We start from the raw sequence: 27,823 nt of genomic DNA on the forward strand, positions 1-27,823 counted from the left end.
TTCGAACGTGCTTCTTTTGTATAGTAAAAATTTATCCAATATGAACTTAAGTTAGATCTAAATTTTCGCAAATTCCCCCCTAGTTATATGACAAACATACAAAACTACCTACAATAAATTACATTTTATATTTTACTAACCATTATCAGAAAAGCTTTGGAATCAGTTGGTACGAGTGTTAACTAACGCGTATAAAGTGTATAACTAGTGAAAGATCGTATACAATGCTTAATATTGAAAGATCAAAAATTTTTATGAAAAATAAAAATAAAAATTAATAACCTTTATTGTAAAAAGCTTTTTTAGTCCATTTATGATTTTATTTTATAATAGAGCCGCATTAAATTCTTATTAAAAAAACTTGAGTCTCTTAAACTATTATACAAAGATAAATAGAAAATACTGATTTCGGTTGGATAAAAAAATAACAAAAAAAAAATTTTTTCTTATATTTTTTCAACATCGTTATAAAATTTTAATTTAAAAACCAAAACTTTTATAAATTTTCATATCAGACGGTTTTAAACCGTTGTATTGTTTAAATGTTCGTCTTGTGAAATTCACGGTCTCATCTTTATTAAATTGGTGTGCATTTGGAAACAAAAAATAATTAAAAATTTATTAATTAATTGTTAAAAAAATAAAATTTCATCTAGAAATTTATATTTGAATTTATTTTTATTAAGAAATTAAATAAAATATTTAATAAAATTATTTTAATATACGCAAAAAAAATACTTAAGTGTGGAAAGTGTTATACAGTTTTCAATATAAATAGTATTTTGATATTATAGGAAGGAATTTATTAAATTTATAGAGTCAATCTGTAGCAAAAATGGAAATATAAAATTTAATACATAAATACAATATTATATTAACAAATACTTAATTAAATTAATAATTATATAAAAACGAAATTATCCACCATTTTGGTTTGGTTTTCCACCCACGGAACATATAATAATTATAATTTATTAAAATCTAATTATAATAATATATTATTTGAAACTAATTGGAATTAAATAGTAAGTACATATAATAATTAATATATTATTAAAATAATTAAATCACGTAAATTACATATTTCAATATTTTATGTCTCTATAATTATTTTAATTTTAAAATTAAATTCAAATTCAATTCTACACCAATGCGTCTGTGTACGTTCCATATTTCATCGGTTAAGAAGCAGAAAGTATTAAGTTAGGAAACTGTGTTTTGAGTAAATTCAATTTGAAAAAATCGTAAAATTGTAAAACTAATCAATTAGTGCAATGGGATTGATCTCTTTAATTTCTCGATTTATAAACTATATTCTGGATTTGCATGATTTTTTGCCACAACAAAGATTATATTATTCTAATTTAATTCATCTATGAATTCCGAATTCTCAAAAAAATGCACTTAGTGCTTTCTGCCTTTTAACCGACGATTTATTTTAAGCTGTTTAATCTTACACACTAGAACGAATATCACAGTTTGATATTATGTATATTGTAGTGAATTCGGCAGATTGTTTAAGTCGAATTCGTAAAGAAATTTGTCGAGAGAAAATATGATGAAAAACGAGTTTGTGAATTTGTCAAAATTATTCGTATAAAGAAATTTTATTGTGATTTCCTTTAAAAAAAACTGTTAATCCTGTACAATACTGTAATTATGTAAAACAAATGCTGGCAAATATTGTGGCTTAAATGAATTCGACAAGTTGTTGGATTAAAGGGCTCAAATAATAAGTTTATAAAATATTTTTCATTGAAATAAAAGTTTAAATTGAAATCTTTTCGATACTTTTTCGAATAAGAGCTTAAAAAAATTACAGTATAAGAATTAAGTACAGAAAATATTAAATTCTGTATACTTAAAATGTATGAATGTGAAAAAATTAGAACTTTACCAATCTGACTTATAAATATAATTGAAAACACCGTTAATTTGATTAATTTTTTTTTTTTGATATCCTAAAACGATAGTTTTGCTCTATCGTGTTTTTGCCTCTATTCTGTACGTGTCTATATTTCGTGAAAGAAGGCACGGAAGTGCTGTCACAGTACTTTAAACTAATTCGAGAGGTCTCGTTCGTTTCGGTCTCTTTATCCAAACGCGTCCTATGTTTCATGGCGCAGTTATTTATCTCCTCACTTACTTGATTGACACTCAGATTCGATCCATATGAGAATCACTTTTGCACACTTAGTTTAAATTTTTTTATGAAAACAATTAATTTAATAAATAAATTGCAGTAACATTTTACAAGTGTCATCCTTGGATTTGATTTCGATAATTCAGTATGTTTCGGTATTAAATACGTACAATATATGTATATACATACCTAGATGTTGAATTTCGTAACTCCATCGTAACTATATAAAACAAAATTCTGTATGGGAAATTCCCCAAAATTTTATTCTATTATAACGATTGCCTACATATTATGTAAATATATAATTAAGAATTTTTTTTTTAAATTTAATTTACTTTATATTATATTGTTGTAAAACTAATCTAATTTTATTTGTTTGTTATATAATTAAGTATATATACATATGTACATATACATATATAAGTTATATATGATAAATATTATTTAATTTTTAAAAATTTTCTTCTAATCCATTGAGATTTGAAAAGTTGTTGACTGTCTGCCTTAATAATAAAAAAAAAACATTGTGAAATTGAAATTAGATAAAAATTTTCTATAAATTTATTGATTAAGTAACAAGACAATAGAGTTGCTTTTAGCTTAATTATGGCAAGTTTCGATGAAGTTAATTTGTTCGAAATTCATTCTAAATTGCAAAGTAAAAGTTTAAATAAATTTTGAATTAAAATTAAATGCTTGAATTCATTATACTATAGAATATAACAGTAGAATATAACAGTATTTAATTAAGTATTAATTGTAAATCACGTTTATTTTATTTTGCATACAATAATTTTTGTATTTTAGATACATAATATGCGCATTCGTACATACATACAATAAAATATTAGTGAAATGTGAAATTTTATACCATTGTTCACATACATTTGTATATAATTATTCTAATTGTTATAAAAAGCACTGTATATCTTTCTAAAAATTAATTGTTATACTGTTATACCTGTGTAATTTTAATTTAGAAATCGTTTCGTTAATTTCTAATGAATAAATATATTATTTACTTGTACTTTTGCTAAATTGAATGACAATATTGTTATTTACTAAATAATTTTCTGGAATTAAAAAATCATACTGTTAAAGAATGCTGTTGCGTACACAATATAAGTGTAATATAGTAGGACACTTGTATGTTGTTGTATTATGGAACGTATATGGAACATTGTATGAAATATAGTTGAAGAAAATATACACACTTGTATTATAGTTATAATGAAAAAAATAAAATAGAATATATCTGTTATACAGTATATTGTAAAATGTTAAAATATGCAATATTCTGAGTCATAATTATTATACAAATTGAATATATAAGGAAGAGATTTTAAATTACAAAGAATTCATTTCAATTAACTAACTGAATAATAATTTAACAACAACTGGTTAATAATCACAATATAAAATACGTCATACGAGTATAATAGTAAATGTAATGTATATAACAATAAGTATTATTTTAATTTGAGAAATCACAGTTTCCATTAATAGATTACAATCCGTTAAATATGAGTTATGTATGTGTTTTGTAATATTAATGGCATAATTATAATAAAGTTGAAAAAAGCTTAATATGTCATAAAAAGTTCTAAGTCGAAACAGACTTAAAACATATGATTTGAATACAAAAATTGCTAATCTTCTAAAATTTCAAGTATATTATATTTACATTTATTAAATATAAAATTTTGAATCACAAAGCTATCCGAACTGTATGCAATACGCAACAATTTAAAAATTATTTTATAATTAAATTTCATGTTGTGTGCATTCTATAAGTAAATAGGGTGGGCTGGCAATTTTACCTATCTTGAGTTAACAGCTATATGATATCCCGATACAAAATTTAGTACTTATGTAACTTTAGTAAGTGTACAAGAAATAAAAATAATCAACTGCTTGAAATTTGAAATTTCTAGCGTTCGGAAACGTTTGCTTCTACATACGCTTTTACGATTTAAATATACTCTCTATGAGACAGAAAGGCATAGACGGATTGTAATAAAGATTAATAACGGAATAAAACATATTAATATGTGGTAATATGCCCCCATATTAATATGTGGTAATGGGAGTTTCCGTATTCTATTGAGCACTTCTATTGAATCATATAATGATTCATAATGATTCAATAGAAAATCGGGTTCAATGCAATTTATTGAATCATATCCATATGTTCATTTAAATATCACAAATATTTTGAAAAATTAAAGGGTTAAACATTTTGTTATAGAAAAAAAAAAATTCTTTATTATTTAAGACGTCAAAATGTTATTGACATTCGAAATTATTTTTATATAGATGACAAGGCATAATTGCTTTGATATAAAATGCACTTGGAAAATAATAATTATGAAATTTTTATAATGCTTAATAATGAATTTAGATTTAGAAGAATAAAAAAATATAAAAACTGTACTATTTATAAAACTATAAAATAATTATTAAAGAAAATTTTTAAATAGTAAAAATGCATTTTTTTTTAAATTATTTTATCAAGGTTAACAAGCTTTGATTTTTTATAGTATTTTAAATAGAATAAAAATTTTAAGCAGAAAATAAACATTTACATATGTAAAAAATTTTTTTTTTTTAATTTTTTTCTCATATAGCTTGTTAATTGCTTTCCAAAGCAATGTACTGCGGGCTTTTTTTTTTCTAAATCGTTACAATGAATGATCAAATACGAGTACACAAGAACAGAAAAACAAAAAAAAATTAATTTTATCTTAATTATAAAAAATTATATAAAATGATCATAATTCTCTGTAGGTACATTTTGTGTAGTTCCTTCATGCACATACACATATATGAATATTATCTGTTACAACTGCACAAGTATGTACATCTATTATTCGAAAATTACAAGCTACGCCTTACTATGTACATAAAATATTTTAAAAATCAAATTATTGTTGTAAGTGACATGAGAAAATCAAAATCAGACAATGGTTTTGAACAACAGTTTGAATAAGGAACTACATTTAAAAGTTATCAATCATAATAATTCTGTACCAAATTGGAAAATGTATACAATTTGGAAACATTAAATTATTATTAATAATTTCATATAATTTTAAAAATTATAAATAAAAGTGTTAATTTTAAAGGTCAGCTATTAATTACAATGCAAATATTTTACACCCTACCGATTTTTGATAATTTCAATTGTTAAGTATCACAAAATTATTACAATAAATGTCATACACATGTAATTATAAATTTTTTAAGTTAGCACTATAAAATAAATGGGCTTTTACCAAAAAAAAATACAATAGATTTTCTTGGTCTATGGTATTATAAAAGTTTCCATGATAATAAAAAATCTTGTTAGCTAAGGTTAAGGAAAAATTTTTTTCAGTCAGCAATATGACAAGATTCATTTCTGAATTTAATAGACCTTGGAAAATAATTTATTGGTTTACTTAATATTTTTGAGTCATTGTCCAAGTCGTAAAGTGGTTTTTGTTCAAATTTTAAAATTTCAGATTCCAAATGTTAAAAATATTGGGGTGAAATAAATTCTGCACTAGGTAATTTGGTAGTCCTGATTATAATTGATTGTAAAAGAATTAATGCCGAATATATGTATAATTTGGCTTCGTAGAATTATTAGGATAATGGTGTTGTACAAATACCTGAGATTTTATGATAATATTGTAGTTAAATTATGGTGTAAATGAAATACATACTTCTTTTACACCATTTCATACAATATCATATACATATATACATACATATTTTTCAGATACTGTCTATATTTTATTTATAATTGCAAATATAATTAATAATTTTTCTATTCAGTCTTTGTCACAGAATTGAATAAAAATGTTTGAGGCTTCTAGTTAGGTATGATTTGTTTTTTTTTTTTTTTGATTTTTCGTTCATTTTGTTTTTTGTGGTTAAAAATAACCACAACTCTTACATTTAATTTTAATTTATAGTTTAATTAATAATTCTAATATTGTTATAATAATAAAATTATTTTAACATTAAAGCAGGGCTAGGTAAATAATTTTTCTTTTAATTTTCCATAATTTTTTAAGCGCTATCGTGATTCAAATACTTCTTTGGTCGATGGATTGCCGTCATTCCTGACATTATAAGGCGGAGCCGCTCTTCACCGCTCTTCATTGTGGTTTGTCACTGGGCATGGGCCCTTCAAATAATATTTACAAAAAATTGTCAGATCGAATACGCAGCGATGTAGATTCTGAGATCGGAGCCCGGAGGACTCCACTCATATCCAATTTGAGTGTGATGACTTGGCTCGCTCTAGATACAGATTTCTCGGAGCCTTGAGCTTGGATTCTCATTAATTGTTGTCCATGACAGACCTGTTAAAATTTATCGGGAGCATGAATCTTGAGTTCTAATGATGTGGCGCAGCGATGCACAAAAGACCTGTATGATCGAGGTGCTGTTTAAATTCGCCCAATATATAACATAACATACCACTTAATAAGTAAAACACTAAAGAGGCTTCTGTAATATGGGTATATTTACATGTTATTTTAGTCAGCGTTAAAATCTGACTCGATTTAACTACGTCTGTTAAACTAGACTAACTAAATTTTCAGAAATAAGATACTCAGATTTTGTTATCAGGCGAACTATATTCAATTTAGAATTGATCAAAATATTGGTTCGAGAACCTGTCATCCGGTTCAGCAAAACTCCAAAAATATTCAAATCATACTTCGTAGAGTGTACGGCATCACCATAAAGCTATCATAATTCCGGCCGTCGTTCTTCTCAAATTTGAATGCGGTTGTGTTAGTTGCTACAATATAGCTGCCATGCAACTTCAAAAATAATTTTGTGTAACAGAACTACAATTCAGATAAAATAATATTAGTAGTGGTTTTGTATATGAGTCCATTTACTGATTTGGCTGTCATATAACATTTGGCAAAGATTAAGGTTTGGGTATCTTGGGTTTGGCATTAGCGTGATGAACTCTATCTTATCTAAAAATATTTTCTTAATATTATAATTATTATCTTTAATTTTACTACCACTGCTTAGTTTATATACTTTTCTGTCATACTAAATGTAATTTGTATAATTAATTAAAATTCTAATGGAAAAAACAAACAGTGTGATTGTTGTTGGTGTTACAATGTTTCATGAACAACTCAAATTTGAAGCTTTTTATTTTTACACTGTCTTTTTTGTTATTGTTTATCGCTTTTCTTTATGTCAAGGTTTGTGATTTTTATTTACGTTGTTTTTTTTCTTTATTAACTTCGTGCAACATATTTGGATAGTTAAGAGCAAATCTATAAATAATTTGAAATCAGCCAAATAAAGTGTAACTATTGACATTTTGTATGTACTCGTATGTACAACAAAAATTTTGTTTATTTGTTTACTATTATATTGTTGTTGTATACATTTGGAAATTGTATAATATTTACATGTATGTTTGTTTATACATACACGGGTTACTCTATCAAACACATATTAAGTTGGAAATTCCAAAATTGTACACGAATATTTTTTTTTTCATACTTTTGGTTGACTTGTGCAAAATATAAAGCAGATGAAGCAGAAAAAAAATTTTTTTTTTTTTACATATCTTGCATATTTTCAATGTTTTGTTTTATAAAAGCAAAATAAAAACAAAAAAAAAAAAATTTTTTTTTTTATTGCACCTGACATTCAAATATGTGGTTTTTATTATTGGTGATGATGTTTGTTTAATGTGACATTTTGATTGGTTTACTTGTTTATTGTTAATGCCGCGTAATATTCCACGATAATTTAAAATTAAGGTACGTAGGTACTTTCAATTTTGTGCAAATTAATCGTTATATAGAATATGGTGATTTTATATGTAGTATACGAAAATTTGTATACATAATAAAATTAGGAAAAGTTTATCGTAAAATATATAAGTATATATATAATATTATGTCAAACATACTAACATTAGCATAGACTGCTAAGGTTCTTTAAAATCAAATAGATTTAATGACATTTTATAACGATCGGATTAAAAAAAATTGAATTTTCAAGTTGTCTCAAAGAGAATCGGACTAATGGTTTCGAACTACGATAAATATTTACACTGGCGCCCGAGTATGGTCTCTTGAGTTGGAGTGAGATTTTTCTCTTATAATTAATTATTCAAATTTGATTTTTCACTTCATTTTTCTATTTATAAGTATATGGTTAAATTTAATTTTGAAATTTGATTTATTTTAAGCACTTATTAAAAATTTCGGGATGCAAAGGGTTAAAATAATTCTTCATTATTCTAATAGTAGGTAAATTTTTCTTAGCATTTTGTCTACATTTTGTTCAAATACATTTGGAACGAATCGAAATATGTTTTAATAAAATTTGAAAGCGCAAATTATGATTTGCAGATTTATAAAAAATATTAAATAAATTTTTGAAGTTTTTTTTATTCTTTTAATAACCATTCTGTTAATAGCAATTTTGATTGATTTATCTATTTTTTTTTTTTTTTTATTGTATACTCACTAACAATACCAATGTCAAGCAAAACAAGGAAGTCAGTAAGAAAACATATTGTAATTTAATAATTTTATAATCAATCAAAGTTTGAAGCATGTAAATTGTAAATTTATAAAATATAAAAGTTAAAGAACTCTTATTGTTGAGTCAAAAAGCCAGCGGAAAGTCAAAAGAGTGTTGACACCAATTAGTATTAATTTTAATGTCATATAGATTTCAATCTTCAATTGCTGGTATATTATCTTCCCGATTTATTGCTGTATTATTGGAAGAAGAATAAGACGTTGGGTTTTTTCATTGGACGTATACCCGAAATCAATTGTATATTCATATTTTAGAATTGATATTAATACAGTAGATTCACATACTTGTCCTTGATTAATTATGACAGTTTATACTTTCTATAATTACAAATTCTCAATTATTTTTTCGATATCTATACAAATCTTATTTTAAAATTGAATAGCATTCGATATTAAGAGAATTAAAATGCAAGTCCCAAACAAAAACTTGCATAAGTAATTCATTAAAGGTTAAAAACCTTATTATTTTTTCTGTGAAAAAAAAAATCTTAATTATTACAATAATTCGATTTTTAGTAACTTTTCCAAATAAGTAAATTTGGAATAATTTTGTAATTCGAAATCTGATAAAGCTTTGTCCATACTTTTATTTAAAATTAAAAGTTTAAGTTCAAGGCTAAATTCGAATTTAATTTTGTTTTAATTCAACTTATTTTAATAATTATTTTAATTATAATAATTAATTTTATTTTATTAAATGAATGCATCAACATTCCCATTAAATTTCCAAGCGGATGCATATTGTGGTGTTGAATGCATTTTTGGTTTATTAATTTTAAAGTTGAATTAAAAAAAATACTTGTTTGTTGTGTGCGGAAGAATTAATATGATAAAATTAAAATTGATTATAAATTAAATTAAACAACATAAGTTTTAAAAACAAAGTCAAAAATGATTAATAAATGCAAGTATGTATATTGCTGTCAAACCTGCTATTGAAGACAGAACATTTATTCCTGATTTATAACACGGATTTAAATTAAATCTACTTATTTAGAATAATAATTCTTATTGAACAGGTGAACATTTAAAAAAAGCTTTATAAACTTAATATATGGGCGATGTATGCGGGTGTACTAATTAAGTATTCCTACTTTATACGAATATGTAATTAACAGGGGAACAACCAAAGATTAAAACGGGTCGGCTTATATAAAAATATTTTACCTGATATGGCAGGATCTGTGAAGAAATAAGGAATGAATTTGACAAATTTAACTGTCTTTCATAATATGAACATATTTACTCATTAATTGTCATACTACATGTACTATTTAGTTGGAGTTTAAAAATATTTGTCTATATCTATACAGTAAGGTACATACTTAGCTGAAAAATTCAATATTGCCCTTGAAATTTCGTAAATATGTATGTATGAATGACGACAGATTACAGTAATATATATATAACTATAATATATATATATACATGTATGCATGTAATTTAGTTTATGAGCGTGCTATATTAGTAAATAAACATGTGCTTATATGTGCATATTAATAAAAATTCTTGTATAGCCAAAAACTGTTCCAATATGTTTTATAAATATAAATTTTGTAACAATGTATGCTTGTTTATTTATGTATATACATGTAAATATACATATATGTATGTAAAATAGTTTAATGAACTCTAGCTATTTCTAACATATTTACATATGTAGATATAGGTATATATACATACATATGTATGTTTTTTTATATTAAAAATTCTTGTAAAAAATCATGTTTGATATTCAGACCCGTTGCTGACTTGTTCATTGCCCTACGCGGTTTTCAAAAATTACGTCGAAACAGCTGGACTCCTCCCCTCCCTTCCTATATATGTTTACTTATACATGAGTACATCGTATCAAGGGGTAATTTCTCTGTAAGAAGAAAGAAAAAACTTTTTGGAAAACAGGTAATGGGAAAATGGAATTGATATTCCCAAATGCTTACTTTGCATATATGATCCGGCGATCTACTATATGGATACTTACGAGCATATTTTATAATGATGTAGGTAGTTACATAATTACTTTTGTGGCTGTAAAAGTAGGTACATTTAAATATGTCATTATATCTGTAAATAGGTATACGTACATATGCGTTTATACATATAATATTATGTCTAAACTTTTTTGATATAGAAATCAATAAGTTTGAATATTAAATTTTTAAGTTTATTGTCATTTTAGTATATTGTACATAAGTTATACTATTTACTATACAATAGTATGTTAGAATATTTGTACAACAAAAAATGTTTATCATTTACCTGCAATAGTTCCCTATTCACATTTTAGTTACAATGTATGTACTTGGGGTGTACATAAACACAAAAAATTTTGATATATTTTTTTTTGAACACCCACTTAATTAATATAATAATGACATCTGTCATTGAAATTTTTTCTTTTCTTTCTGTATAAAAGTAAAAAAGAGCAAAATTAAAAATAGAGGAAGTTTTGAATAAATTGTCAATTAAAATAGCGGAATAAATGCGAATAATATATAAGGTAAAACAAAGAAGAAACAGCTAATATGTACATACAAATGTATGTATATGTATAAGAATAAAGAAAATAAAAAAAAGTCATATAACAACAACAATCATAATAATATACCGGTTTTTTTTTTGATTTATAGTTGCAAAAAGAAAAAATTAATGTGTCAAATATAAACTAGGTATACAATATTATAATTTCTCATTTATGCATGTGCCAATTAGAAATAGTCTTAGAGTTTGTATCACAATAATCTAAAATTTAAATTATTCTTGAATTGACATATAAAATGATGTTTGAAAATATCCAAATACCCACGTTTATATGGATGTATGTACATACAAATGTATACAATGTACTTACATGATTTATTTGATAAATCACTAAAAATTTTTGTTGGGTATGATTATAAGATACATATATATAACATAATATATTATATGCATATACGTAAACATATTGGTAAAAGTTTTTAGAATTATTAATGTGATGTGTTATAATTCTACATAATATGTATATATGTAAATATATATAAAAATTTTGATATTTTCTAAAGTTGTTGGAAACCTGTTATTTCGCAAAAAAAAAATACAAAACAGGTTTTGAATTAGAAAGGAAAGTTTTATGACACATACATATATTATATACATTTGTACGCGAGAGTCTCTTGAAATTCATACATGTGATAACAAATGTGAAGCTATAATATTAGTGATACCGTTATAATATTTAATTTTGGTTGTTCTAGAATTTTGCTTTATCAAAAGGGGTTAAATAATATTTGTTCTCTTTGTTTATTACCTACCGCATTGCATACAACAAGAAACGTTATATTATGGTACCAAATTTCGGATGTCGAGTTTTCAGTGGGAACGTACTACTCCATAGTAGGAAAGCGTAAATAAACTATTTTTATAGAGATGTTGGTTTTTAAGTCTGCCATCGGTCTATTTATGCATGTGTGTATTTGAAGTTCCGCTAAACTGATTTTGATTAAATTTTGTGGGTACATGAGTTTATTTCGTCTATTTAAATTACTAATTAATTGCTAGTGTTTCTTGAAATTTAATATTTGAGTTCTGTTTGCAGCTATTTGATATTCGTCAATACTTTTGGCAGTTAACAGGTGACAGTTGACAGTTGACAGGTGTCACTTGACAAATGACAAGTGACAGATGACATTGGACAGGTGACAGTTGACAGCTGACGTTTGATAGGTGAATGTTGACAGGTGCCAGGTTGAGTTTCATATTTTTATTTTTATATATTTTGAGTTTCATTCATCTTCATTTTTTGTCATATTCATATTTTTCATACATTTTATACATTTTTCATACATTGCACACAATAAGGTAGGCTATGTGGTTACACCAAATTCCGGATATCCAATTTTCGATGAAAATGCACTTTCCCATAGCAGTCAAGTGTAAATAAACTATTTTTAGAGTCGGTGTGTCTGCCAGTCTATGTGTGCATGCGTGTATCTCAAGATCGTTAAACCAATGAACCTAGAAATTGTTTGGAGAGCTCAGGAAATATTTACTTAAGATTTTTTTATAATAATTTCTGTAATTTAATCGTAGTCATTTTACTTTATGAGCCGAAAATTTCTATTTAATTGAAAAACAAACTAAAAGTATTTTGTTTTTGTTTTTGATAATACATGTATTTTATTATTGAATATGTGAACCGGATGCTTGAGACTACAATAATGCTTTCTATTTTGATAGTTATTGTTTCATTTTTATTATGTTGTTTGACCTCTTCTATACTATTATAGAATTTCTTAAAGTAAATTTTTTTTTCAAAAAAAAGGCAACCTGAAAAATAAACATATAATACAATATTATAAATTCTAAGTTTAGAATATTCACAATAAATTTTTTGAGTGTGTTTTATATATTTTTTATAAATAGAAATTTTACATATACCCACACCATTGAATTTCAGAAAATCAAAGATTTTGCATAACAGTTCGTTTATATGTACTTCTAGAGTTATAAAATCTTAATTAGAAGTCTGTTTTTATATGTTTGCAGGTCGTTGTATAAGAAAAGCAATAAAAAACCGAGTATGAGTTTTAATTTTATTCAGCCGTGTTTTGGAAATAATTACAAAACTTGCCGAAAATATGAGAAGCTACTCGTATATACATATATGATATACTAAAAATATATTGTCAGAGAAGTTTTCGGAAAATTTTGTTATGCGTGTTCACATTTATGTAAAAATTATATATCAAATGGTTAGTCTTCTAAAATGAGGTGCCGTAATGTCCTTTCATGTGACTTAACATTCATTTAATATAAACCTTTATAACGATTACGTTACACTTACTCTTGTTCTAAAAAATTTTAACGTACATATACATACATATGAATGTTTTTATATAAAGTTTACAACAATATACAAACACATATATATATATGTATGTGATTGATGAGCTGTAAGTACTTGTAGGTGAAATAATAAAATTTTGTTTTTAAAAATTAGTATACATTTTTGAATGTTAAGTATAGCTTAACTGGTTTGCTTGTTCATTAATAATACCAAAATTGAAATTAAAATTAAATTAAATATAGAATATTCGTTTTATCTTTTACTTTTATAATAGTTAAAAATAAATTAAAAATTTAGAGTAACAATAAAGTTTCATTTAATTCTACTTAATCTTAAGGGAAATTTGATATTATCCAATAATTTTAGTTTTAATTTAAAAAATTAAAAACTCTAAGGGATTTCTCAATTTTGCTTAAATTTCTAAATGAATTTCTCTATATTAGGTAAAGAAACTCCCTTATCTTCGGAATAAAATACTTGTATATTGTACCAATATATTTCGTGCGCTACATAGCACTTTATCAAAGCCGATTTTTTTTTCAACTGTGGGTTAAAATAAAGCATTTTAATTTGAAACCCCGAATTATTACTGGGATTTAGTTAAAAAAGTTTTAATCCTATATTGTCACTTTAAAATAAAACGATGACTGGATTTTGTATAGTTTCGGAAAAACATTACACTCACTCTCTTATTCACATTATTCACATATATATATATATATGTACGGTAATATTTGCGGTAACAGTAAAATTTAAAGTGAGATGCAGAACAACAGTGAATTATGTTTTTTAAGATATTCATGATCTTTTATAACAGCATCATGATACGCATGACGTAACGTAAGATTGTTCTGTTAAACAAACGTATCATAATTTTTCTTTTTTTTTTTGTGTCATAATATACGAATGAGTGAAAAATTGTGTTATCACACTGAAAAGTACACTCATTACTTTGTTTCGTTAAATAAATTTATTATATTTAAGACCGAAGTATTTATCTATATAGTAAATATTTTATATAAAATGTAAATAAAGCTCAGTTTTGATGTCAATATAAAAAATATATACCTTATAATTGTAATGAATTAAAATAATATTTACTTATTCTATTTTATTATAGTTTAAATTTTTATTATGACTGCAATATTATTAACCGTAACAGAAAACGTGCATGTATGCAATTATTACTTACTTAAAGAAATATTTAAAGCGCGTTATATATTTATATACATACTCGTATAATTTATGTAAATTATACCTAAATGGGGATGTTAATATTAGGATTATAAACCGGTGGGTAAGTGAGTGTATATGTGTGTTATTACTTGATCTTTTTAAATGTTCTAACAATTATAAATGACAATTGTAGAGAATTTTAGAAATGCTTATTAAATATTAGAACTACTTGTGGTTATAATCTAGTCTATTTAATTTTAACATTTAATTTTAATTTTTTTTTTTTTAGTTGTATACGATATTCACTTTCACGTACTTATATAATAGTAATGTACTGTACATAGGTACATTTTTTTTTCATAATAAAATTTTTTATTATTAGTGATATTTAAATTTATTTTTATATTTGCCATAACTAATTATATACTAATTTTAATAACACTATAATTTAAACTTAATTTTATGAAAAGAGAACAAAAAAAAAATAAATAGTTGTTTTTTTTTTTCAGTGTAGATATATAATTGACAAGGTAGGTTATTAAAATAATTATAATTATTGTATATGTGTGTATATTTTCTGTATCTAAATAAATTTAAGTGATTTTTGTCATACTATTTAAGAAATTCTTAATATAAGTGTTAAATAAAATGTTAAAATAATTGAAGTGTTAAAAATATTTAATTCGAATAATTGTAAAATGTAATTTGTATATAAAATAATTTATTAATTATAGAAGAGGTATAAAATTAAAATGAAGATTTTTAATTTAATTTTTAATAAATCACGCCATTCCACATAACACTCGCGCCAAAAATTTATAATTTTTAATACTTATAGTGTTGTTAGCATTTGAAAAATGGCGGACCTTGTATATTTTATTAAAAATAATTTCCGAATTATTGTTCAGCTCAAATTCTGTTCGATGATCAATGAATGTTTTTTTAAATATTATTTAAAATTTAATTTTAAAAATTTTATAATATTAAATGTGTAATACAAATGAATTTTGAATTTAATGAAATTCCACTAAATTATGTTAATTATAGTTTAGGCTTAAAATTAATCAAAATAATTATTATTCTTCTGAAATGGTTTTGATCATTTAGTACAGATTTTAATGGAAAATTTAGGATAAATAATATTTCTTTAAGCAATTTATTCTGCAAATATTTATACAATTGGATGTATAACATTATTATGGTAATTGTATAGGCATAATGTATATATACGAACCTAAGGCGTTTTAAAATAATTTTCTTTAATTAATATTTAAAACAAATAAGGGTAATAATTAAAATTTTCAGTAATAATGTGTATACTGTATTATGTTCAAGTACGAATACGTATATTTTCTATAATTGTTTTAATTTCATATGAAGAACACGTGAGGTTCTTCATATAAGGTTTTTTAAATTATATTTCATAAACATACAATAATATTTATTAAGTTAATGACTTTTAAATAAACGCATTTCATAGTAAAAATATTTCAAATTTTTGAGAAAAATTTAATAATTCCAAAATTTTGCCAGTAAATTATTATGGTAATTAATCGTAGTGCCAGATTATTGACTGGCTGATTTATTGACTGAAGATGTTAAAGTTTTGAGCTTCTCCTGTAAAAGTGCTTCTCCTGCGGTAATTCAATCAGAACGATACTACAACAATAAGTTCCAAATATGATTTAAACTTTTTACAATTAGCACTCCTTTTTATAAATTCTATTCGTGAGGGGCTCCTCGACATTGTAAGTCCGACTCTGATTTTCAAAATTTGTATATAGTTTTAAAATTTTTCCCTCTATTGGAAATTTTAATTTTCTTGCTTCATATGTTTAACGTCAATTCCAATTAAAACTAGCCAAATAAAAAGTGTTTAATTAATCTCTCTAGCGTTTTTAATTAATTTTAAGTTTTGATTGTATAGAAGCGTTTAATTTTGTTGTTTTGGTTTAATTTGATTTCGAAAGCATGATTATTAATTTTGTAATAGAATGTCGATGATTTAAGAAAATTTTATAATAAATGAAAATTTATGTAATTGTATAACAAATTTTAAATAATGACGAATCAATTCAAAAGTTGCCTTCAAATATATGAAAAAGTAATCAGTTAAACCGAATATATGAATCGAATAAGAATATGAATTCGAGTTAATCTCAAAATTTTCTGTCAATATCATAAGATTTCATTTTTTCACTAGGACTTTGAATGGTGGATGAAGTTTTTAAGTCTTAAAATGATATATGATGGAATATTTTAATGTAAAACTAAAATGAATTGTTTATTTTGTAATTCATATAGTTAAGTAAAAATTTTTTCTTAAGATCACCTTTAAAATTGTTATATTTTTATTTGTTATACAAGATTGTTACAGCATAATTATGATATTGAGAATACGGAAAAATTTCTGCCAGATTTAATAATTATAGCCAATCACACTTAAGCAGGCCAAAAAGCTAAACCTAAAATGTAAAAATTTTGATTTACGATATTATTTTTAAGCCTTTTAATAATTATATTTATTTTATATTGCATAACATTTTGCAAAAAAAAAATTTTAGAGAAAATAATAATTTATTTTGGTTTTTTTTTTCAAAGACATTTGATTTTATAAAAAAAAATATATCTAATTTTAGGTTTGATAACATCATTAAAATTTAAAATACCTACCCGTATTGAATTTGAATTTCACTACTCATATAAAGATTTTAGTAAACAAATATTAACAAAATACTAAAAAAAAATAAAGCACGAGAAAGCAAATTCTGGGAAATAACAACATTATTATTAAAAACCTTCCAAAATTTTATATTGTTTTTGGGATTTCCATATCTAATATATTGATATTATGCAGATTTACTAATATATATGGACTTAACTATATAATTAAGATTTTAAAATTCAAAGTTGAAATATTTCATTTTACTATTAAGGAATTTAATATTTGAAGATAGTGTTGTTATATAATTTATTTATGAAACAGTTTCGCTATTACATATGTATACTGTATAAATATGTGTATACAATTAATTTTTAAATAAGCCATTGATATATAGGAAATTTGAAAAACAATAACAGTTGTTGACCAAATACTATTTTTTATCAATATATTAAAACTTAGTATTTTGTAATGAGTATACTTATACTAGCTAAAAATACACTCTGATCAACCCCCCATAAAAAACATTAAATTAATAATTATGGTAACATTTGTAGATCTTGTGAATTATAAATAAGTATTATAAAAATACCAGCATTAGGGCTTAACTGTTATTTAAAAATTCAAAGTACCTTAACTTTCTTTAATTGCAAGAAAAATACGGAATATAGATGGCAGTGTTCAACAATATTTTCTAATTTTTTTAGAAATTTTAAATATTTGAAATCTTATTATTAATTAAACACTTTATTAACATTCTTGTTAATTTTTAAATTAATTGTAATTTCTATTGAAATGAAAATTTTGATTTCATATAAAATTTCCTATTTACTTTTATTAAATATACAAATAAACTGTATTAAATGTTAGGTTCTTTATAATTTTATCTTTTATTTAAGTCGTAAAAATGGAAAGTTATTTTTGAAAACATTTTAAGTAAAAAAAAAAACTATATCAAATAATTATTTGTTAAGAAAACATATAAGAAAAGGGTAAATATTTGAACATGTGTATGAAAGAATAGAGTTAAAATTTCCTTATTATTATAACAATGGAGAAGCTTTGATAACATTTTATTTCACAATTTTTGAAACATGAACGCTTTATATCGAAAATTAATTTTCTTTAAAAATTTGTTCATCTTTTTATTCTAAGAACATTTTTTTTAATATATTAAGATAAAACCGAATATCACCAGTATAAGAGTTTGTATAAACTAACTTGTCAAAAATAATCCGCAAATACAATATAAAATTGTGTGTTTTCTTAAAATACTAGAAAATTGCTTTATTTGGGAAAGAAATTTATATATAGGGTGAATTTAAAAATTAATTTACAAAATTACATACGAAATATTTTAGATTTTGTAATTTATTTTATAATAGTTGAAAAATTTATCTGATTCTGAAAGTAAATCCAGAAATAAATTTTAATTTAATTCGGTTTTGTTAGAAAATGCAACAGGTAGAGTGACAGACTGTCAGATTGACAGCTCATAGAAAACATTGCCGTTAAATTACTTTCGAGACATCGAGAATTGCAATGTTTGCAGCGCTTACCAACCTATAAGTCTAATATATTTAGAACTGTACCGCGATATAATTGAAACAAGTAGATTTACAATAAAAATGCCAATATTTGTAACAAATGTCAGAACTAAAAAGTGACAAAACAAACAAGGCAAATATATTTTCAAAATAAAAATAAACAAACTCTCGCACTACAGTAATATTAACTTTTTTTTTGCTGCAATCTATGTGGTAAAAATTTCATAGAACTGCAAAATAAAACAGTTTTGCAGTATATACAGTAAGAAAACCGTATACTATTTTATTTTAGTATTACAAATCTGAACTAAATGAATTCTTCAAAAATGAAAACAATTCTGTAAACTGAGTCCAATGATAATTTTCTTTAAAAAATTAATTTCCAAAATTTTATCTTTTTCTTAAGAGAAATTTCGTATTTTATTAAATATTAACCATTTCATTTAAATCTAAATATTAAAAACGTCACATAGAGTACACTCGTATATATGAACAAGATTTGCAAAATAAACACTTAGTATTTGCTAAAGAATAATTTTCTTAAAAAAAAAATTATGTGTTTTCTTTATATATAGAAATTTTCGCGTGTATTTTATTAAATTCCTAAATTAAAATGTCTAATTAAATTCATATTTCACTGTAGTGAAGATTAAATCTACATTCGTTATTTGCGTGCTTAAGACCTTTAACCTTTAAAAATTATAAATCAAAAAAATTCGTCTATATTTAAAATTTAATTTGAATTAAGAAAGAAAATAAGTGTTTTGTATCTAGGATCATCATTATAATTGTCCAAAATTAAGGGATACTTTATGTTTTATATATAAAATTTATGATTTTTCATCTACTTACAAACAATTCTTATTTTTGGCACTCTTCAAATATTGAATAATGAATTTTAATGTCTGGAGATAAAATATGAACTTATAAATTTAGTTGAATGACTTCTCTTTCACATATTTTAATATTAAATTTAAAATTTCTCTTAATATACTAAATACAATAAAGAAGAGAAAATTAAAAACATAAATTAAATAATTAAATAACTCATATAAAGTAATTGGCTAGAAGTGTGATAATTTTAAATATTTATTTAAGAATTTTATTTAATTTAACAACTTATACAAAGAGAAAAAAAGATCATATTTATTTAGCTAACTTTTTGATTTTATTTATTGTACTTAGACTCAAGTTAGATACAAAATTTAAATTTTCTATATTAATTGCAATTATTATATTAAATTTAGATTTATAGAAGATTTTCTTCTGAAAGTCATTATTAGGGAACGTATATTTAATTGTTTACTTATTTTTAGTAGTATTTATTAGGAAATACTTGTTAATATACCGGTGTTTGTTTGGCATAAGCTGGCAAAGATTTTCGGGGATGATTCTTTGATCGATTTTCAACAAAAAATTGTATGGGTTGATGGAGAGGGGGGTGAAGATATTTTCGTTTTTGAGCTACAGCTTGTTGAAAAAAAAGTACCGGACTTTTTCTGCATATAAATAAATGCTTATAACTTCGAACCCATACAATATAGAATTATCGTTAGGAGCTTGTTTTACAGACAATTGATTGTTCTTTATTTTTGGTTTTGCAATTAATTTGATTTCAGCCATAGTTTTCGAGATACAGCTCGTCAATTTTTTTTTTTTATGAAACCCTAAATTTCTCAAAAACTTTTATCATTATTTTTTTTTTGTCTTTTTCGATGCGCTGCGATGAGATCTGAAAGGTAACCCATACAATATTTTCCTCTATCTCTGATAGTTTTTCCAATAAAACGTGTCAAATGTATTTAAAAACATGCGAACATGCGAGCACTTTTTATTTAAAATTTTGTTATTCAGTTCCATAAATTTCTTGAAATAAAAATGCTACTTAAACATTATTCACATAATTTTTGCAGTTTATTAGAATTTTTTCTAAGAACCTTTTTTCCAGTTTTAAACGATCTATTTTAGTGTTTTAAAAGCAGTTTTTTTGGCACCTAAAAATCCGTTCCCTATAGTCATTATACTTTATTTATTACTTTTAATAATAATTTGCACCTATTTATTTGTTGTTTTCCAATACCAATTTAATTCATTTATGAATGAAAGTTTTTTTTATGTACAATTAAAATATCTGGTTTTCAACTTTTAATTAATTTCAAGAATTTGTTTTTTTGTTTTAATTGTATATTTTCATTAAATATTTTCTTATTGCAATCAATTAACAATTTTTAATAAATTTTCTTAATTAATTGCAATAAGACAAACTTTATTTACACTGAAAATATAAAAGTGTTAATTTTAATGAGAAATTGTTATTCTTTTTGTTTTTTTTTCAATAAAGTAAATAATTTAATAATAATTAATTATAAAATAAAAAATAATAATTGTAATAATGACAAAAATAGGAGGTGTAATGTTCATGTTTTGTAAATAAAATGTTGAAACAGTTGAAATGTTCAAATTAAATATAATATAAAGCTATATATTTATATATATATGATATATATATATATATATATATATATATACATATATCATATATATATCATATTTATATATATATGATATATATATATATATATATACATATATCATATATATATCATATATATATATATGTATATATATTTTTATATATATCATATCTATAGCTCTACATATATATATATGTATATATCATATATACATACATATATATGTATATATATATGTATGTATATATGATATATGTATATAGATATGTGTATATGTATGTATATATGATATATATATATGTATATGGATGTATAGATGATATATACATGTATATATATGTATACATATATATCATATAACGATATGATATATATATCATATAACGAATAAAATAAGTTATTCTAAGATTTCTGTTTTTATATTTAAATAATTACATTTATAATAAAAATTATTACTTATAAATATAATTAAGATATTAGTTTTATACATTTAAAATTTTCTATTCTATTTAAAATGTTTGTGAATTAAAATTTAAATGACGATTAATTTTATAAAAAGTTGAAAATAAATAAAATTAGTAATAAGTCGCAAATGACGAAATGTAAAAATTTATAGTATAAACGTGACCTAAAATGCTATAATATAGATTAAAACTTAAATTTTATGATTTATTTATAGGCTGACTATATAGAGTACAATTTGCATGTGAGTGTAATAACGTCAGCTATTTTATTAACACTTTTGTAAAGTAGATGATATTTCTATTTTATTTTTTTATTAACTAAATTCTAAATTCAATAGTTTATTTAAATTGTTATTAATTTTTGTTAAAAATATAATTTATAAAATTCATTACTTAAATTTCGTTTAAAGCTTATTATATGTTGCACTTAACTAAAATATTTAAGAAGTCAAAATTGAGTTATTCACATAATTGTGAGTAATGGCAAAATATCACATTTTTCCAATTTATCTGAGACATTTTCTATTAGTGAATTATATTCGGTTCTCTTGCAAAATATCAAAAATAATTATTCACTTCACAAAGGCTTTAAGTGTGAATATAAAATATATTCAAATTACACATTATATATTATAACTATATTTCATATATATATCACTATGATATTGATTTCTATGACATCTATCATGCATTTTTAGAATGTAGCAATGTAAAATAAAATTTACAGAAATATTTTTACACTATTAAATTAATAAATTATCTTGGAATTTCCAAATTTTCGGTATATCGAATAAAAGTTCATATATAGATAAACCAATAGTAATTAAGAAATATAGACATCCTTGAAGAAGAATATATGGGTTAGTCGTTTATAACGTAATTAACTATGTGATAATTGAATTTATTTTAAACAATAATTTAATGTGTTATATATATAGAATGTCGATATATATATTAGATTCATTATGATTATTACTGATTTCAAGGCAGAAATTTTTAACTTTTCTATTTATATACATATATTGCGTATATATATACAAATGTATAATGTTAATATAGTGTATTTGTACATAAATAACATTATGGTTAAATATTAGTATTTTATTATTGTTTAATTTTTTTTCTAATATACATAGTTTAATCTTAATTAATGAGTAAGTATTATTAAATAAAAAATGTCATAAGAGTATATAAAACCGTATAATATACATTTTTATATCTAGCAATAAAAATATTAGCATAACATTTATAAAATATTTAATTTTAAATATATAATTCATTTTACTTACTTATAAATTATATTAAATAATGTATTTGTATGTATTAGTATATACATACGAATAAGTATATATATATCCATAAGTATATATATCCATAAGTATAGATATCCATAAGTATATATATCCATATACGTATATATATATATCTATGTTTTTGCATATATAAAGGGAATTACTAAAATAGTTCCTTATCTTATAGTTTAACGAATATGTGTGCAATATAAAATAAAGTATGTCTCCTAAAAGTATGCAATTTTTTTTTTAAATTTTAAAATTAATGGAAACCAGTTTATTAATGCTGATTCATATCAGCATTCATATCAGTAATTTCATATCAGCGTTAGTTAATTGAATTTATTTTTTTTTTTCAAATATTCAAATTTTCATAGCACAAGGTATTACAAGTACATTACATTTGCACATCCTCTCATTGAGTTTTGTTTTATCACATACTGGTGAGTTAAGTTGCCGTATTTTTTTTGGAAATGTTGCAACAGCTATTTCATATTTTTCTCAAAACAACCTTATATTAAATTTGCTTGAATTCTGTTGAAGATGCTTTTATTTTCTGTCATCAAGATTTTTTGTACCATACCTCCCAGGGACGATGTTACGGATATGCCTTGACATGATAAAATGAAATAAAATTTCGGTGGGTGGGTCTATCTATGTTTATATACTCACTCATCGAAATGTTAGAAAACCTACAGAGCTGAAGAAAGACTCTTTTCAATCCTATTGAGCAGGCATGGCTTTCTATTTTTAAAAAATTTTCGACTTTAGCCATTACAGGATTTTGCAACCTACGACAATGTGCAAATGGTCTTGATTTCTGATCTCGATGTTTTTTTTTTTGTTCTAAGTTGATTAATTATTTTGAGCAACTGTTATTATTACATACATACGAGTACATAATGTGTGACATAAATTTTGAGATGTTGTGGCCATGGACTATTATTCAAAATTTTATACTTCGATAAAAGTTATACATACTTATATTTTAGAAAAAAAAAATATTCAAAGTTAAAATCAAAGGTTTATTTCGAAATCGGATATATTTTAAAATTCTTAAATTGTTGCAATATTAGATCTTATCTGTAAAACATAATGTTATTTTAAATTGGAGCTTTTTTAAAATTTCCGATTTTATATTTACGTCTTGACTCTACAATTAATGCTAGGTTTTTACAATCAATTAAATCATGAAGCAGTGGTTTATCTTATAAGCACAAATATTTTGTTTTCAATATCTAAATTATTTTTTATATTAAAATCATTCAAATTTTAAAGCTTATGTGCTTCGAATATTTTTATTGAAAAATTTGCATGATTTTGAAAAAAAATTTAAAGCCTTGTTTTCAGAATTTTAAAATAATTTTATTTCCCATTAATTGTTGGGGAAAACCCCATGTGAATTTAATTATCTGCTTGCTAAACGTGTTTTCAAGATGTTGTTCCCAATTATGTGATTTTTTTTAAAAGGTTTTACTACAAAAATTCTAAAGTTGTATAAAATTGAAGTTAGTTTATGTTATTAATTTAAGATATCGAAATTTTAATTGTTAGCTTGTAAATATTTGGAATGCAATGCAGTCATTCAACTCCTATTAGTCACACACACACACACAATTTAATATTTTAATACAATGCTGAATAATCTTTTATTATTTATAGAATTAAAAAAAATCTTATTTAAAATTTTAATAATTTTCTTTTTTATTTTAATTACAGATCTCGTGTTTTGTCCTGTTGTTAATTAATAAGTGTTTAAAAATATCCATTTTATTTAAGTAACTGTAGAATAAAGAAACCAAAAAATGGGTGCAGGAATTTGGCAAGCATTAACTCGGCGAAAAGTATACGATACAGATACGGGTGAATCAAAATTAGCAAGAGTTTTAACACTACTTGATTTAACAGCATTAGGTGTTGGTAGTACCTTAGGATTAGGTGTATATGTATTAGCAGGTTCTGTTGCATATGAAGAAGCTGGACCAGCTGTAACAATATCATTTTTAATAGCTGCAATTGCATCATCTCTAGCTGGTGTTTGTTATGCTGAATTTGCTACTAGAGTACCAAAAGCTGGTAGTGCATATGTTTACAGTTATGTTACAATTGGTGAATTTGTTGCATTTACAATTGGTTGGAATTTAATTTTGGAATATGTTATAGGTAAGTGTAATTTTCATATACAATAGATTTTTATTTGTTTATTTATTATTTTTATATTAAAAAAATATATAGGAACATCAAGTGTAGCACGTGGTTTAAGTGGTTATTTAGATACACTTGTTAATGGTACAATAAGTTCAACTTTAAGATCAACGATGCCAATTGATGTTAGTTTTTTAGCTGAATATCCTGATTTTTTTGCTTGTATTGTTATTTGTGTATTAACAGCATTACTTGCGTTTGGTGTCAAAGAATCCAGTTTAATAAATAATATATTTACCGGAGTTAATTTAATAACAATTGCTATCGTTTTAATTGTTGGTGGAATGTATGGTAAGTAAATTAAATAGAATAAAAAATGTTATGTGCAGTTACTTATAAAATCAATTTGTATTTTTTAGCTGATCCACATAACTGGGCAATATTAAAAGAAGAAATCCCAAAAGGAATTGAACATGCTGGTGAAGGTGGTTTTATGCCATTTGGTGTAGCTGGTATTATGGCTGGTGCTGCAAAATGTTTTTATGGTTTTGTTGGTTTTGATTGTATTGCAACAACTGGAGAAGAAGCAATTAATCCGAAAAGAAATATTCCATTATCAATTATAATATCATTAATTGTAATATTTTTAGCATATTTTGGTATATCAACTGTTTTAACAATGATGGTACCCTATTATTTACAGGTATATTTTTAAAATATATGATTTTTTTTTAAATTTGTTTATATATACATTTTATTTTTTTTATATAAATATTAATTTTGATTTTGTTTTATGCTTTTAGGATGCCGAAGCACCATTTCCAAAAGCATTTGAAGCATTAGAATTATATGAAATTAAATGGATAGTTACTATTGGTGCTGTATTTGCTTTATGTACAAGTTTACTTGGTGCAATGTTTCCATTACCACGTGTTATATATTCAATGTCTAATGATGGAATTATATTTAAGCGATTTAAAACAGTTAATAGTTATACAAAAACACCATTATCAGCTACAATATTATCTGGATTTTTAGCAGGTGAATATACTCATATTTACATATAACATAGGCTCTGTTGATAACTAGAGAGAATTGATTTATTTCAACCTAGATATCGTCATACTTATGTTTCTGTTTAATACAAATTTTGATTTCTATTTTATTTCTAATTATTTGATTAAATTATTGCATCAATTAATTAATAATTATTTATTATTTATTTATTATAACACTTTTAATAAATTTTCTAATTTTTTATTTTTAGCTATTATGGCACTTATGTTTAACTTACATCAATTAATTGATATGATGTCAATTGGAACATTATTAGCATATACAATTGTTGCAATATGTGTATTAGTTTTACGTTATCAAAATGATGATGATTATGATCAAAATAAATATTTATATAATAAAAAAATTAAATTATCAAAAATTGTAAAACAATTCTTTAATATTAATAATAATGATGGTGATGAACCAACAAATTTAACATCAACAATAACAAAAATTAGTATTGTTATATTTAGTATATTAGCAGCATTAGTATGCGTTGTATTAAAAGTTACAGATGGTACAGAATTATTTTCAATTGTAATATTATCTATAATAATAATTTTTATGTTATTAACAATAATTGTTATATGGCGTCAACCAATATCAAAAATTGAATTAACCTTTAAAGTACCATTAATACCAATATTACCATGTGTTAGTGTATTTTTTAATTTATATTTAATGTTTCAATTAGATGTATATACATGGATACGTTTTATTGTATGGTTAATAATTGGTTATTTAATATATTTTGCATATGGTATGCCAAATTCAGAACAAGGTAAAAGAAATTCAAATAATGAAATAGCTACAGCCGGTGTTATAATGTCAACAACTAAAAATAATGATTCACAAAAAATTACATTTAATAATTTAAATAGTAATAGTAGTAAATATAATAATGGTAACAGTTATTATACAAATAATGCATATGTTGATACAGAAATTAAAGCATATCCAATTGATATTGGTTCAAGTAGTCATAAAAAATCATATGATATTAATAAATAATAAATATTTTATGTATACATATGTATATAAGTTACTGTACATACATATATATACGAATATTTTAATTATATAAGAATAGTAATTGTTAAGTTTTTATTTTTATAACAATATTTATAATATATTTTTAATTAATAATTCGAATTTATAAAATAAATAGTTGCTATTTTAAAATAAATTATAGATTGTTATATACGAATATTATGTAAGATAAATTTTCTTTTAATAATTTTAGAATATACAAAAAAGATTTCATTTAGTTTCTTGGACTATTTAAAAATAAAAAAACTTACAAATCTTTTTGTTGTTTCTTGTTATCTCTTTTAATTTTATGTTTTATTTTTTAATTTTTGAAATTTTTTAGATTTTTTTCTTTTTAAGAAATTTATAATTTTAACAAATTTTTTAAAATTAAAATATAATTAAGAAAAAACATTTAAT

At 23.2% G+C, this 27,823-nt stretch overlaps 1 protein-coding gene across 2 annotated transcripts; it reads left to right on the forward strand.

Annotated features, from left to right (window-relative positions):
- Positions 1-534: 534 nt before the first annotated feature.
- On the forward strand, positions 535-27,523 carry LOC129613923 (cationic amino acid transporter 3). 2 transcript variants are annotated; one of them, XM_055528259.1, is made up of 6 exons: positions 535-1,025; positions 24,890-25,333; positions 25,406-25,666; positions 25,735-26,018; positions 26,119-26,356; positions 26,583-27,523. In XM_055528259.1, the coding sequence occupies exons 2-6, from the start codon at positions 24,976-24,978 to the stop codon at positions 27,383-27,385; spliced, it is 1,944 nt and encodes a 647-aa protein (XP_055384234.1). In that variant the 5' UTR covers positions 535-1,025; positions 24,890-24,975; the 3' UTR covers positions 27,386-27,523. The 2 variants fall into 2 exon arrangements, with proteins under 2 accessions (XP_055384234.1, XP_055384235.1); XM_055528260.1 differs by lacking the exon at positions 535-1,025 and adding an exon at positions 15,161-15,261.
- The last annotated feature ends 300 nt before the right edge of the window (positions 27,524-27,823 follow it).

This window comes from Condylostylus longicornis, unplaced genomic scaffold (genome assembly GCF_029603195.1).
Source record: "Condylostylus longicornis isolate FDR11 unplaced genomic scaffold, ASM2960319v2 ptg000098l, whole genome shotgun sequence".
Taxonomy (NCBI): domain Eukaryota; kingdom Metazoa; phylum Arthropoda; class Insecta; order Diptera; family Dolichopodidae; genus Condylostylus; species Condylostylus longicornis.

Bases quoted from the DNA above. Each gene is read 5' to 3' on its own strand.
- LOC129613923 (XM_055528259.1), top strand. From the start codon at position 24,976: ATGGGTGCAGGAATTTGGCAAGCATTAACTCGGCGAAAAGTATACGAT. The intron at 25,667-25,734 runs GTAAGTAAATTA...TGTATTTTTTAG, and splicing joins AATTGTTGGTGGAATGTATG to CTGATCCACATAACTGGGCA. The intron at 26,019-26,118 runs GTATATTTTTAA...TTATGCTTTTAG, and splicing joins TGGTACCCTATTATTTACAG to GATGCCGAAGCACCATTTCC.